Source organism: Ovis aries, chromosome 14 (genome assembly GCF_016772045.2).
Source record: "Ovis aries strain OAR_USU_Benz2616 breed Rambouillet chromosome 14, ARS-UI_Ramb_v3.0, whole genome shotgun sequence".
Taxonomy (NCBI): domain Eukaryota; kingdom Metazoa; phylum Chordata; class Mammalia; order Artiodactyla; family Bovidae; genus Ovis; species Ovis aries.
This window is the reverse complement of record NC_056067.1, coordinates 23,475,596-23,491,648: the sequence shown is the minus strand read 5'-3', so window position 1 is coordinate 23,491,648 and position 16,053 is coordinate 23,475,596. Positions and strand designations below refer to the sequence as shown.

General features: G+C 49.2%; 1 protein-coding gene across 1 annotated transcript in view; it reads right to left on the bottom strand.

The window, feature by feature from the left end:
- Positions 1-14,001, bottom strand: part of LOC101116756 (liver carboxylesterase-like) — a 29,820-nt gene extending 15,819 nt beyond the window's left edge. The window contains exons 1-5 of the mRNA XM_004014994.6: positions 13,879-14,001; positions 10,391-10,595; positions 5,673-5,817; positions 2,421-2,554; positions 1,174-1,327 (exon numbers count right to left, since the gene is read on the bottom strand). Coding sequence (XP_004015043.3) covers positions 1,174-1,327; positions 2,421-2,554; positions 5,673-5,817; positions 10,391-10,595; positions 13,879-13,930 — 690 coding nt within the window. The 5' untranslated portion in view covers positions 13,931-14,001. The remainder of the gene's footprint in view (positions 1-1,173; positions 1,328-2,420; positions 2,555-5,672; positions 5,818-10,390; positions 10,596-13,878) is intronic.
- Between the last annotated feature and the right edge of the window lie 2,052 nt (positions 14,002-16,053).

The window sequence follows — 16,053 nt, the reverse complement described above, 5'->3', positions numbered from 1 at the left end:
TAGAACTGAGCTCTGCAACAAGGCATGGCACTGAGACGCCCCCACACTCAAAGAGTGTGAAGCGATGAAGACCCAGCACAGCCAAGTATTTCGAAAAGGAATTATAAAAGTTCTAGCTAGGTTGATAGATGGATAGTCAGATAAAGAGGGTGAATTCTGAAAAAGAATTAGAAAAATACAGCTCAACATGTGTATCCATAGATAACCGAATTGTGAATGATTTTTCTTCTTTGAGATTTTCTGTACCTTTCCTTTCTTCCACTTCATGAAACATAAAAACATTTTCCTCTGAATGTTGAACTGTGAAACCAACATAGATTCATCAAATACAGTAACAGGGATTTCCCTGGTGGTCCAGTAGTTAAGACTCCAAGCTCCCAATGCAGGGGGCTCAATGGATACCTGATTGGAGAACTAAGATCCCACATGCAAAGTAGCCAAAAAAAAAAAAGGAGGCACTAATAGCACTAACCCTCTGCTCAAACGTGAGGGAGCTGGAGTGTTTCCCACGGCTCCCAGCACCCTCTAATCTGGCTTTCCGGCTTTGCTTCCCTCGCTGTCTCCCCCATTCCCATTCCCATTCCCCACACCACACTCCCAGGTCCTGTCTGTGTCCCTTGTTCCTGTCCCATCCCCCATCCCTCCTCTTCTTCTCCTTCTCCCCAGCCCAGCTCCATCCCTCAGCCCCAGAGACTGCTGCCCTCCCTCCTGGGCATGGACAAGCCACCAGGGCCCTCAGAGGGGGCCTCCAACCTGTTCCTAGTGCTCGTGTCTCCTGAATTGTAGGCCTGGCTTCAAGTCAGACAAGGACACTCAGACCAACCTCATGGTCAGCTCCTCTGATTAATCATTTACACCCACCCCTAATCTCAAGAGAAGTGAGGCGACTCCTAACATTAAAATGATTAAGAAGGAGAGGATGAGCTCAACCGACACAGGACAGGAAGAGAGTGTCTGTTGCAGCTGTGGCTGCAAATACGGTCCCGGAGGCTGAGCTGAGCCCTGAGCTTCCTGGGGGCCAAGGGGAGTCTGGCCATTAACTCTTCACTGTCTGATGCTGCACAGAGTCAGGTCAGCCTTGAATGCAGGTCTTGGAAGTAAAGGTCCCAGGACTAGATGGGCTGGTCTGCAAGGGGTCCCATCAGCAGCCACATCAGGGCCAGGAAGACTTACAAGAACAGACACACTTTCCCCTCCTGCTGACTCTCCAAAGATGGTCACAGAGCCTGGATCCCCGTCAAAGTTGGCAATGTTCTCCTGGACCCAGTGCAGCGCGGCCACCTGGTCCAAGTGGCCCCAGTTCCCCCGGCAGTGCTTGTCCCCTGTGCTGTGAGTAAGAGGACAGGGTGGGGTTGGGAGCAGAGATGTCCCGGCAGGGCCCTGAGGACCAGAGATGGGGCTGGGGGTCCAGGGGAGCCTTCTGGAAAGGACTGGGCTTCCATAGCCCTGACACGGGGTCTTCACTCTCCTGCTGTCCTGCTCTGCTACAGGGCTCTGCAGAGCCATCCTGCATCTACTGACTGAGCATCTGCTGCGGTCGGGGTGCAACCCTGGCTCAGGTGATAGAGAGGCCGGGGGAGAGGAAGTGGGGCGAGTACACGCAGTTACACTGTCACTGGGAGCAGACACGGGCCGTGGGGGGGAAGAGCTGAGGGGTCTCCATGAAGGGGACACATCCTGGGACACGACTCCCCTGGGACAACCCTCCCCCAGACCACAGGTCTTTTCAGGGAGGTGACCACCCCTCCCTCAGGCCACCCTCCAGCATCTCAGGGTAAGAGGTTCTGGCACCAGTGCATTTGGGAAAAGCTCAGTAACTGCCTGCTGGAAACCTGGTTCCTGTCCCCAGAGAACCCATGCAGGAGACTCAAGCCTTCACTCATGCATGTGCCAAATTCCAGGAAGGAAATGGGGTAAGTGGGCCCAAGGCTCCTCCCAGTAGATGTCCCCTGGAGTCAGATGCTCCTTACAACCTCCCAGTTCCAGGCACCCACTCCTTCACCTACTAGACTTCCTGGAGCTCCCAGGAGTCTAGCCCTCTTTACTTCCCCAGGAGGAAAGATGTGTGAGCCTCTAAGTGCCATGCTGCATGGTGACCATCATCTTGAAGATACTGCAACACGCCAGGCAGCAGAGTGGGAAGGGATAAGCAGTTCAGATGAGATGACAGCTGGGTTGGGCTTGGTAGGAATAATAGGAGTGTGTCAGGGAGATTGGGTGTTTTATGGGTAAGAGCTCAGAAATAAGCGCACCAGGGTGGCTGGGGAACGAGAAGGTAGGTGGAGCCCAGTTAGGGGGGCACTCAGATGTCTTAGCAGGGAGCCTAGCAAGGAGCCCCTAGAGGGCTTGCATGACCAGAGTGGGGTCCTAGCACCCCCACCCGGGGGGCAGTGTGCCACCAGGAGAGTCCAGGGTCTTACCTGAAGAAGCCCCAGATGCCCAGGCGGTACTGAATGGTCACCACCACCACATTTTCATGGGCAGAGAGGGCCAGCCCGTCATAGGTTGATGTCCCGCCCGCCATGAGACCTCCTCCGTGGATCCACACCATCACCTGGAGGGGGGGATGCAACCACAGGGTTACAGGAAGCAGAGCTGGGGAAGACCTCAGAGGCAGGCTTGGTCACCTACTCGTTCTCCAGCTGCGGCCCAGGCCAGCACCCCACTCAGGGCACCCTGGCTGCCCCTGCCTGTCTCCCCTGCCCCAGTGCCACCTGCACTCAGCGCTCTTCATGCTGAGAACATCATCACGGGAACAGCCAAGGCTCGAGCACCATCTCCTCCCCAGCACTCCCGCCACCCTCACTACTGGACCCCTCGCCCAGCTCAGTACACTCAGCGTGCAGAGGCCCTTGACTAGAAGCTTGTTTCAGCTTCCTCTTAGTTACCTTCTGAGTGGCGAATGCAGCTTCTCAAGTGAATGAATGATTGTGTCAAGAAGCACACGCCCTGGATGGTATCTCTTCTTAATATGACTTCCTGCTGCCTACTTAGCTCCCCAAATCTCACCCATCCTCCAAGCCCAGTATAAAACCAACTCCTCTAAGAAGTCTTCAAGTATTGGGTGAATATGATCTGAAAACCTACTAGGTGCCAGGGACTTCGGGAAGAACTGAGCATGAGAGAGAACATGATAAATCATACAACACTGTCCTGAATTTAAGGAGTTTACAGGGCAAGAAAGATTAAAATAATATTATAAACATTTGGTTAATAAAATAAAAGAAATCAGTTATAAACTATGTGCTAAGAATGGTTCTAAGCAATAAAAATAAATCATCCATTTGAGAGGGACTCTTAATTGTCCCATTTCATAGACAGGAAAACTGAGGCTTTTAACCATGCTAAGGTCACGCAGCTAGTAAGCGGTAGAGACAGGAGTGAACCCAAGCAGTCTGGCTCCAGAGTCCACATGTTGAGCAGACCGGCACACAGAAGGCAGTGGCCATGCCTCAGGAGGGTGGCTGTAGGGGCAGAAGCAATTCCTCCCCTACAGCTCTAACTAATGCATCAGGAAGACTTGCCTCATGTTCTGACCCAGAAGCTGCCATAAACTTGATATTTGTTACTGAAACCTCATGTGTGATTATCCCAATTTGAGGAAGCAGCTAGTAAAAGGCAGAACAAAGATTTACACCCAGACCCTACAGTTCCAGAGCCTGTGTCCACACTAGAGGTTTCCACCCTCAGGTTTCCGGAGCCCCTGCTCCTCCGACACCTCTGACCCCTGCCTGCCTCCGGGTGGAGGGACTGAGTTTGCAGTCATCTCTGAGTCCAGGCTGAGCCAAGGGCTGGCCAGCAGCGATCTGCTGAAGAGGCCAGTCCAGCTCTGTGCAGATCCTCCAGGCCAGGGGCTATGTGGTCACGGTTTTCCCTTCCCTCTTCTCCTAACCCCCACTTCTAGCTATGTGTCTGGGTACACTCAGTATGTAATAGGGAAAATGAATGAATGAACAATTGTCCCCACCTCTTTGAGCTTCTAGTCACAGGTTCACAGACACCCTTCTCCACATCTGGGCACCATGCCAAGGGTGTTCCTGGGTGATGGCTGGGTGTGCCCAGCCCTGTTCCTACCCCAGTGACCGCTCCTTTTCCAGCAGACCTGCCCCAACGTCCAGCCTGAGTCTAGAGGTCGGTCATCTCTCCGGGCTCCAAGTATTGTGAAAATGCTGACTCATCAGTTCAGTTCAGTTCAGTTCAGTCGCTCAGTCGTGTCCGACTCTTTGCGACCCCATGAATCGCAGCACGCCAGGCCTCCCTGTTCATCACCAACTCCCAGAGTTCACTCAAACTCATGTCCATCAAGTCAGTGATGCCATCCAGCCATCTCATCCTCTGTCATCCCCTTCTCCTCCTGCCCCCAATCCCTCCCAGCATCAGAGTCTTTTCCAGTGAGGCAACTCTTCGCATGAGGTGGCCAAAGTACTGGAGTTTCAGCTTTAGCATCATTCCTTCCGAAGAACACTCAGGACTGATCTCCTTTAGAATGGACTGGTTGGATCTCCTTGCAGTCCAAGGGACTCTCAAGAGTCTTCTCCAACACCACAGTTCAAAAGCATCAATTCTTTGGCACTCAGCCTTCTTCACAGTCCAACTCTCACATCCATACATGACCACAGGAAAAACCATAGCCTTGACTAGATGGACCTTTGTTGGCAAAGTAATTTCTCTGCTTTTTAATATGCTATCTAGGTTGGTCACAACTTTCCTTCCAAGGAGTAAGCATCTTTTAATTTCATGGCTGCAATCACCATCTGCCATGATTTTGGAGCCCCCCAAAATAAATTCTGACACTGTTTCCACTGTTTCCACATCTATTTCCCATGAAGTGATGGGACCAGATGCCATGAACTTAGTGAGCTTTAAGCCAACTTTTTCAGTCTCCTCTTTCACTTTCATCAAGAGGCTTTTAGTTCCTCTTCACTTTCTGCCATAAGGGTGATATCATCTGCATATCTGAGGTTATTGATATTTCTCCCGGCAATCTTGATTCCAGCTTGTGCTTCTTCCAGCCCAGACAATCAGGAAGTGAATTTAGATACAAGAAAATCTTGATAGTTGGCAAAGGAAAGTATAGGAAAAGCTTGTTGCTCCAGGCTCTGCCCCCTAAACTGTGACACAGGAAGCTGTCAGAGAAGGCCTCTGTGTGCTGAGGAAAGGCCACACACAGGCTCTGTGCTAGCGTGTGTCAGAGCGCTCCCGGCTGTTCCAGGAGCCCTGTGCTCCAGTCCTGCCAACCCGACTCTGTGACCCTGCCTTCCCCTCACTGGGCCTGAGTTTCTCTGTCTGTAAAGGAAGGGTTGGCTTGTTGGCTTATCTCCAAGGTTCCTTCCAGCTCTAACTCTATGGAAATGACGTTTTACCCTCTCTGGGTATCAGATTCCTAATCTAGCAATTAAGAGTCATCCTTCTTGTCCATCTGTTAGCATGAGAGGCCCTGGAAAAATGAAATGTGCATCACAGATGTGCAGCAATCTCCCCCAGGGGCCCCACTCTGGCCCAGGGGAAACAGAGGTGTGGGCCACCTGCGCTCCCTGATGTCAGGTTTGGCTGTGGTGCACAAGAAAGCCCGGGGACCCCAGAAGACCCTTGGCCCAAGACGCCCCCACCCAACACTGCCTTCATCCCCTTCCAGTCTACCCCAGCCTTGCCCAGTGGTTCCCGCCGCTTACCGGTAGCCTGCTTCTCTTCGTCAAGTCAGCAGGGGTGTATATGTTTAGGTAAAGACAGTCTTCAGAAAACGTGAGACTAATGCTCTCCTTTCTGTTGGTAAAGAGATCCGAGAGCAACTGCGCCCCCACTGGGTCTTGGGAGCACCTGTGAGGGGCAAGGAGAGAAGAATTCTTGAGGTTCAATCAGAGCTGAACAAGATGTCTCCTGTGGTCATCAAAGGCCTTGGACTAGCTTCAGGCCAGTAAATAGAGTTGTTCTTACCATACCTGGGGCATGCCATGGGGATGCTCAGGCTCACCAAGGTCTCCCAGGACCATGTATGGTCAGACCTGAACTTCTTCCCTTCCTGGGGCCTCTGGAATGCCCCAGGTCAAGGAAGGAGGCTGCCCTATGTGCTGATGGGCATGAGAAAGGACCATTTCCTGCATCCCTGGGTCCACACCAGCGCTGTATGACGCCCGCTGTAGAGTGCCTATATTCTGCCCACAGGGAAACATGTTCTAGTCCACAGGAGACTTCCAGGAACCAGGAGAAATCAATCAAATGGCAGATATTTAGGGTCTACAACAAATCAGCGTCAAATATTTGTGGGGCAGCATTAGAACTACATCCTATCCCTGCCTCTTCCTGATATGTTGGGTTTCCTTGGGCAAATGCCTTGCCTGCTCTGGACCTCAATCTGTCTGGTGTAGTGAGGGGAGGATTTCTGTAAGGATTTTGCAGCAGGGACATGCAAAATTCTGTCAGCAACTCATCACAGGCTGGAGCTACAGGTTGCTTTAACAGGATATCCTAAATATGCAACATGTGGCTTCCCGGGTGGTCAAGTGATTAAGAATCTGCCTGCCAATGCAGGGGACACGGGTTCGATCCCTAATTGGGGAACTAAGATTCCTCACGCCTCGGAGAAACTAAGCCCGCTAGCCTGCGTTCTAGAGCCCTGGAACCACAGCGACCAAGTCCACATGCAGCAAGGCCTGGACCTCAAACACCCTAGGGCCCGTGCACCACAACACAGAGGCCACCGCAGTGAGAAGCCGGTGCAGCGAGAAGTCCCAGCACTGTGACAGGAGAGTATCCCCCCCACCCCCAACTCCAGAACACATGAGCGCCAGCGGACAGCAACGAAGACATGGCACGGCCGAGAACAGATAAAGTTATATATTGTAAAAGAAGTGGATTTATAGAAAAAGAGGCACCAGAGGTCATAACAGGTAATATTTACTCAGTCCTCTCAATGTGTCAACTGTTGTTTTAAATACTCCTTATATATTAACTCATTTAGTGTTCTCTGACATAAGTTCTATTATTACACCCATTTTATGGTTGAGAAACTGAGGCATAGATATGTTAGAGAATCTGCCCAACGTCACACAGCCAGGAAGAGCCAGACTATGCAGCGCTTATGCCTCCGAGGATATTACAAACCACATTTCCAGATTTTCAGAAAGCAGGCGTGATGACCTCTAGCATATCAATGAGGTAACTGAGGCAATGAGGTGCTCGGATGATACAGCTGTCAAGTGGTGGAGTCAGAGCTCCAAAGAGAACCTCCTGATTTACATCCTGGGGGAGCGTTCCCCAGATGACCAAGAAAAGGGTATAGTATTCATAAAAGAAGAAATTCAACATTTAATAAAGGGAAACAGAGTCAATCTCACTAATATTCAAATCCATGCAGAATAAAAAAAATTATATAATGACTGTTCAATACCCAAAAGCCTTTTTTAATAACCCCAAGCATTGCCAAAAATTCAGTTAATGGAGGTTTTCATATATTAATTAAATGGGTGCAGTTGGAATATTTCTGAAGGGAAATTTTTTAAAAATACTCTTACTTTAAAATATCATTTCTTGGAACTTAATCCAAAAATATTTGTCAACATGCAGGAAGCTTTAGCTACAAGATGTTCAACAAAGTGCTACTTACATTATCAAACACATCAACAACAATGAAGAATCTCAAACACGAGATGGGGTAAAGAAATTATGAGTCAATACCCAATGTGATATAGTGATCAAGGTCAGATTGTGATATTTAATGACACAGAATGATGTTCATGATATACTTTCATGAACAAAACAGGCATCTAAGTTATCTGTATAGTGTAATATGATACTGTGATATAAGAAGAAATATGTATTTGATCTTCAGCCAGCTCACTAAATAGCTAGCTCTTAAAACCCTTGTATTGGAGACAGAAATGGCAACCCACTCCAGTATTCTTGCCTGGAGAATTCCATGGACCAAGGAGCCTGGCGGGCTATAGTCCATGAGGCCGCATGAGTCAGACACAACTTAGCGACTAAAGAGAGAGAGAGAGAACCCTCGAATCGGTAATCTCCTGAGTGGCCTATACTGATGGGTGAATGAGGTGACTTGTGGACTGCACCTAAGAGCAGGAACCGGTTGTCAGAGAAATAAGCACATAATCAGAGGGCAAGAACCTTCTATCGCTACCCCCTGAACTCTGGAAAGAGGAGGTGGAATGGAGGGGAATGAATCGCAAATTATTTCAATCACCCTGCCCGTATAATGCAGACTCCATGAAAACGGAAAAGGACAGGTTCAGACATTGTCCTGGCAAAACAGAAGGCTTTTTCTCTGTACTGCGTGGCATGTGAGACCTTGGTTCCCTGACGAGGGATTGAATCCGTTGCGGTGGAAGGGCAGATTCTTAACCGCTGGACAACCAGGGAGGTGGCCACCGTGCTGGGTCCTCTGTCAGGGACCTCACCTTATGGATCTCTTCATTTGGCTGTGGTTTGTACCCTACAATAGCCTTCATAATGAACTGGTAATCTAGTGAGGAAACTAGTTTGTGAGTTCTGTGAGCTGCTCTGGTAAATTACTAGAACCTAGGAAGGGGATCACGGGAACCTCTGATTTATAGCCAGTTGGTCAGATGCACAGGTGACAACTTGGAATTAGCATCTGAAGTAGAGGGAGGTTTTGTGGGACTGAGCCCTTCATGGATGGAATCTGATGCTATCTCTGGCAGAACAGTGTCAGAATTGGTTGAACTGCTGGGCACCCATATGGTGTGCAAGCGTTGCTTTTTGGCGTGGGAAACACACACACACGCCAGAAATGGGTAGGGAAAATTATGTGATTCCATTTTAAGGGAGAAAGTGTGCAACAGATAGAAGACTGGAAAACTAGAATCTAAACTATGAAGAGCAGTTCTTGCTAGGCGGTGGGACTGTGTGATTTTCATTTTCTTAACTTTACTCACCTGTACTTCCACACTTTAAAAACATTACCTAATTTTCTTGATTAATATTTGGCTGCACCAGGTCTTCGTCGCGGCATGTGGGATTTTTCAGTTGCAGCACAGGAACTCGTAGTCGCGGCCCTTGGAATCTAGTTCCCTGACCACGGATTGAGCCCACGCCCCCTACATTGGGAGCATGGAGTCTTAGCCACTGGACTACCAGGGAAGTTCCCTCACTGTTACGTAATAAGTATGTGCCACTTATCACTTGTAATCAGGAAAGAAAAAGAATGAATGTTTTTTAAAAGAAAGGGAAGATGGAAGGGAGTAAGGACAGTAGAGAAGAGAAGGAAGGAAAAGAATGTAGCAAGACGCAGGACCCTGGAAAGAATTGGAAATCTCTTGCTGAGATAAATAATATGTGACTCAAAGCTTGCAGACATCCGAGATGCCTTGGGAAGCAGCTATGTGGCTTCATTGCCCAACCTGGCCAGCTAACTAGAAAACATCAACCATGGCTCTGCTTGTGCCGAGATAGCAAGACACACTAGGCAGCTGAGAACTTGTCTAATCAACACCCCAAAGCACTACCACCCATACATTTCCTGGCCTACCCTACTCCCCACTGTGGTGAAGTTCAAGAAGGAAAATAAATAGAACTGTGAAAATTAATAAAGGGAAACCTCCCTAAAATAAAATGCAGAGGTCAGGAGGGGCAGTTCTCAGGGACATACCGCTTCACCTCAATACAGATTCCAAGAGGTAGAGACAGACTTTGCACCTCTGGCTGGAAGTGACAGGACTTTACTATGAGAAAGATTAACTCCTGGCTTGGCAACAGCTCAGCCAATGAGAGATTGTCATTCCTCAGCCAATTAAAGCCACTATGTAACAAACTCCCAGTTTGCTCCAGTGGATTTTTTGTTTGTAACAGTGCCTCCTAACTTCCCCTTGGCCTCTATAAAAGAAAATCCTTTGTTTTACCTAATTTGCACGTGGTTTGCCATAGTTGCATATCCTCAATGGCAATTTTTTGCGGCTCCCTAGTAAACCCCTGGTTCTGCTGGAAAATATGTGGTTGTTTTCTTGTTTTAGGTTAACAGAATCAGTACTTTTGAAATCCCTCAACTGCTCCACTTTCTATTTTTTCCCACAGCACTTATCATATTCTGATACATTACATAATCTATGTATCAATTTGCGTACTTCTTACTATCTGTCTGCCCCAGCTACAATGCAAGCTCCATGAAGGTGGGATCTTTGTTCTGGTCACTAACGGATTCCAGGAAACCGGAAGATACCTGGGAAAGTTGCTCGATAAATATCAGTTGAATAAAGGGCTCTAGAAATAAAGGGCTCTCTATGAGAGTTCTGGACGGTTGATAAGGATCTGCAGTATCTTGAAGATTCCAGGACAAAGCATGAGCCACTCAGAGGATCGCCTTGGCTCCCTCCTGCACCCCTTTGAGACTAACACCCCCACTGAGAGATGCCTGACTTACATGGGAGTGTAAGAGGTGGTATTCTTCACGAAGCTCCATGGTTCTGCAGGCTGCGGCGGAGCAAACCTCAAGGATCCAAGAGGAGGCTTGGCAAAAGGAATTCCCAGGAAGACGGTCACAGGCTGAGCAAATCCTTTTAAGCTGACATGTTTCCCCAGGACTCTGCCCTGAGCGGTGTCCACGACAGGCGATGAGGGCGGCAGCCCTGTTGGACATTGGGAGGAAGTGAGGACACGTCAGTAGTGACGGCGAACTGGAGTCTGCGTGGATTTTGTTACCTTTCCTATGTGATCTTGAATGTCCTCTCAAATCTCTAAGCCTCAGTTTCTTCTTATATAAGAGAGGGTGAAGCTAACTGCCCTTCCTAACTCACAGGGCGATCTGAAGGAACAAATTGCAATTGGAGGTGTAACAGCATCACATAAGACATAAACGCATGAAGAAGAGCTGCTGGGAATGAAGATGGCACTCAGTCTCCACACTTAGGAGCCTCTGGAATCAACCACCCACTGGATCCCGGCCGTGAGCTGCACGCCAGATGAGAGGATGAGCAAGAGGCGGCTGCTCTTCTCAGACATCTGACCTTACGTGGACAATGAGCATACGCACACCTGACCCCCCTGCGGGGAGCAGTGGTCCCTGTCCTGGGAGAATCACCGAGTGAGGCCCCATAGGAGACAGAATGGGAGCGAGGCCCTCTGACTGCTGGCTGCATGGAAGCAGCGACCTCGCATCTGGGACTTGCAGTCGTGGAAGGAGTGAACCCGAGAGGTAGAAGAGAGAGTGTAAGGGTATAAAGAGAGATGAGATTGTGCAGAGGGGAGGCTCTGAGACGGCAAGGCACAAGGCCTGCCTGAGGAAGAGCGATGGGCCTTCCTCATGACTCCAGGAAGAGTCACGGGGGTGGAGCATAATCCTGGAAGGGTCAAGGCTGGGAGAGTCCCAGACACCAGGCCAACAATTCGGGCTTATTTAGGGGGTAAATGAGTGACAATGAACCATTCTGGAGTAAGAGAGAGACACACAATCAGCTTGAAGAGGCTCCTTCCGATGACTCTGAGCAGGCTCATCACGGGGGGAGCGAGGCTGGGGGTCACATTCTGTCTGTCCCATTCCCGTGGAGCAGGCGGTTTTTTCTCACTGAGCTCACATGTGTCTCCTGCACTTGCCAGGTCAGGCCTGGTCCTCCCTGCTTGGGGACATCCTGCACCTTCATGAGGCAGGCGGTCTTAGTGTGACCCCTGTTCACGCTTGTCCCTCAAGTCCCTCTTGTCCGTCCTCAACACCTGCAGTTTGTTTAAGCATCCTAACAGGAATGATTTCCAGACTCACCCTCCCAATTGTTCCCCTTTAGATACAGACAAAAGGCCAACCTCTCTCTCAAAGTGTGTGGCCAGAACAGAGAAGAATAACCCAGATCTGGTCTTATAGACACATCCAAAGACAGCCTGCAAGAGACATGAAGTGGGCAGATGCCTGACTGGCAGGAGTGAAAAAGTGGGCATTGGGTTGAGAGGCGCAGGCAGTGATGGTGACAGCAGAGGCTGACACTTGTGTCACATGCTTGCATACAGAGCACTTACTAGGACCACGTGGGGACTCTAACCACAAAAACCTGGCTAGGGAGACACCATTATGCCCATTTTAGAGATGAGGTAGCAGAGGAAATGGAGGAAGCCAGGATGGACTTCCTAAAGGGGTACTGGTACGGACCTACCCAGGTAAAGCAGCAGTAAGGGGATACTCAGCTTCTCATGTGCTTCTTACTCAGTGCTTCCCCTCGGTTCTGGGCCTCTCACAGTGTCACAGAGCCAGAAGGAAGATAAACCCAGTGGAGGCGGGGCTGTCAGAGCGCTGGCTCTGGACTCAGGAGACAGAGACAGAATTCACAGCGTGACTTTCCAGCTGATCTTGGCACGTACATTTCCCTCCCTGAGCCTCAGTTTTTCCATCTATAAAATGGAGCAGATGCATCTGAGGTCTCTTGCTACATTCTTGTCTTAACCATGTCCTCTGTGTTCTGTATTCTGATGCTTTGACACCTGGAGCCTCGCTGATTCTGGGGGGACTGCCCTTCCCAGAGTTAGCCAATCCCTGGAGATAGGAACGAAATTCCCCTTCCTGCCTGCCGTAGCCTGTACCCCAGTCCCCTTCTTTATCAGGCCCTCTACTCAGGCACTGTCACCCTGCCCCAAGCACTCCTATGCAAAATACCTGAAACCTGTGCACGCCCCCTCACCTGCTGACACTGGCTAGCTTGGGACTCCCAAACCTGCTTATCCTGCCTCACCTCTTTTTTGTCACCAGCAACCAAGATAAAGCCCCTTAACCCCAATTTCTTTGTCTTCCCTCTGCCTGGAGACCCACCCCTGTCTTCATCACCTGCACCACCATGGTAGGCCATGCCCTCTTCTTCAGAGAAATGTCTTAATCATCTTGTCAATGGCAGTTGGCTCCTTATCCTACTTGCCAGTATAGGTAGGTGTAAGAGACATGGGTTTAACCCCTGGGTTGGGAAGATCCCCAGGAGTAGGAAATGGCAACCCACTCTAGAATTCTTGCCTGGAGAATCCCATGAACAGAGAAGCCGGGAGGGCCACAGTCCATAGCGTTTCACAGAGTCTGACACGACTGAAGGGACTTAACATACACTCCTGATCTGTGGGCCCCAGGATACCCCAAACTTTCTGTTAATACACTGTCTTTGAAAACAACTCCTTTATCTCTTTTTTCCCTTTCTCTATTTCAGGCACTCTTTAGAAGCAACAGCCCATTTCCACCTCACAACAGCCCACTGAGGTAGATACAGTTGTCACCCCCATTTTCGAAGTGCAAAACCAAGGCACAGCAAAGGGACATAACTTGTCTAAGACACACAGCTACTAAGTGCTGAGCCATGATGGCAACACACACAGCTGTCTCCAGAGTTGGTATTAATATTCTGGTAAGGCTTCCCAGGGGGCTCAGTGGTAAAGACTCTGCCTGCAGTGCAGGAGACGCGGGTTCGATCCCTGGGTGCAGAAGATCCCCTGAAAAAGGAAACAGCAACACACTCCAATATTCTTCCCTTGGAAATCCCATAGATAGATGAGCCTGGCTGGCTCCATGGGGTTGCAAAAGAGTCAGACAGGACTTAGCCGAAAACAACACAGATCCCTTCCAGGATTCTGGTCAGGACACGCTCCATATCTGTATTAACAATCAAGAGGGAAAGACATGGAGGAGCTCGCCAAAGTCCTGGGAGCGATGTGGGAGGTGAGCTTGTTGTCCTCCTCTGGAGTGGCGGCCCGCAGCCGAGTCCAGGCTGTGCACGGTCCCCTGTGTCTCCTGCTGTGAAACACAGGCTGGGCTACCCCATCCAAGTTCACAGAGCCCATGCTCTGCAGAGCCTGGGCTGTCACTACTTTGTCCCATGCACATCTCCTCCTCCATGTTCCCCAAAAGGATTTCCAAAGAAGCCCCAGCTATCTGCATTCAGGAGGACTCACCCCAAGCTGTGAAAGTAGAGATGGAGGTCAGAACCAGCGCGAAGAGCCACATCGTGGAAAGACAGCTGCTCCTGTGTCCACAGGTCTCTGCCCTGCTCAGAGGGCTGTTTCACTCTGGGTCCAAAGCTCCCTCTGCAAGTTTCCATCCCAGCAGCTCAATAACAGAAAAACTGGCCTCCCTTCCTTGAGGGTGGTTGGGCGTGGGAGCCACGCCCACCAAGACTTCACCCTCTTTTAAGTCAAGAACCCGGACCTAACTCTCTAATCACAGGTAGCCACAGACACTTCAATTTGTTTCCTAAGTGCGTCTCCCTTCATGGACTCTAAGCTTAGTGCTCTGTGAGATTCCCAGGGCAGGAACAAGCAGACAGAGGCCTTCAGACAAGGGGAGCCTTTGGTCTGGGGCCCTCAAAACAACTGGATACCTTGCAGAGCAACTCCCAGCCCCATAGCTGCCCAGCTAGGGAATTAAGGGGCTTTTTTTCAGAGTTCCATGGTCTTATTTTGGAAGCACCTTGAATTTCATTCAGTCACCCTTCTGACGCCTAGATTACATTTACAATGTTCCTGCCAAGTGACTCAGCCTCCTGTTGCACACCTCCAGGATCAGGGAGTTCATTACCTCTCCAGGCAGCGATCTTTGGAGAAAATGTTATTACATTGAAGGGACTCCACCTCTCCATCATCTTTGGCTCTAATTATTCATTCATCTATCCATCCATCCCTCCACCCTTCCTTCCATTTATTCATTATTTCATTTATGCATTCATTCTCCAAACATTTACCAAATGCCTGGCTCTATGCTAATGGTTATTCATCTTTCCAGGTGGCGCTACTGGCAAAGAACCCACCTGCTAGAGAGGGAGATGCCAGTTTGATCACTGGGTTGGGAAATCCCCTGGAGGAGGGCATGGCAACCCACTCCAGTATTCTGGCATTGAGAATCCCATGAACAGAGGAGCCTCGGCAGGCTACAGTCCATAAGGTCTCAAACAGTCGGACATGACATAAGCGACTTAACCATGCATGCCAAGTATTATGGAGACAAAGATAAATCTAGGCCATGGTCCATCTCCTGGAGGAGTCACCATATAATAGATAAGACAGAGGCAGGGAGAGGTGATAGTGGGTTGTTATGCAACGTGGCGGCACCAAAGTAGAGGGATGCGGAGTGCTCTGAGTACACCTGTGACAGTGCTCTTACCTACTAGGGGAAAGAGGAAGATGCTCAAAGCCCGTCTAACAGAATCATTATACATCCAGTAAGTGGGACATTCTCTAAGTACACTCTGGTACAGCCGGCTAAGGCAATACTGTCCTTTCACTCAATCTCGTGATGCGCACCTCAGTTTCTTAACAGGGAAAGGCAATCATGATCTATTGTTAAGGGGAAAAACAACTATCATACAGTTTTGACTGCATTGGGATACTGTTGGCAGTTTCTCAAGAATCACACAGGGACTTCCCAGCTGTCCAGTGGTTAAAACTCCACTGCAGGTGGAATGGGTTTGATCCTTGGTCACAGAACTGAGATCCTGTATGCCATATGGTGTGGCAAAATTTTTTTTCTAAAATATTGAACACAGAGTCATCATATTACCCAGCAATTCCACTCCTAGGTATATACCAACAATAGTTGAAAATATGTCCCAGCAAAAACTTGTACACAAGTAGCAGTGATTTATAATGGCCAAAGTAAAAAAACCAAATGTCCAGGAACTAATGGACAGATGAAATAATATCTGTACAATGCAGTATTATTGAACTATAAAAAAAATGAAGTACTGGTACATGCTAAACAGGGATGAACCTTGAAAATATTGCATATTATGCTAATGAAAGAAGCCAGATATGAAAGGACAGATATTGTCTGATTCTATTTATATGAAATATCCAGATTAAGCAAATCCATAGAGGAAGAAAGTAGTACAAAGGTTGCTGCAGGCCTGGGGTTTGGAGGGGCAGGGAGTGAGGTGTGAGTGGTACTGGGTAGAGGCTTCTCTTTGAGGTGATAAAAATGTCCTGGGATTATATAATGGTGATGGTTGCACAACTCTGTGAATATACTGAAAAACCGCTGAACTGTAAGCCTTAAAAAGGTGAATTTTGAACTTCCCTGGAGGTCCAATAGTTAAGGCTCCACGGTTGCTACGCAGCGGGTGTGGGTTCAGTTGC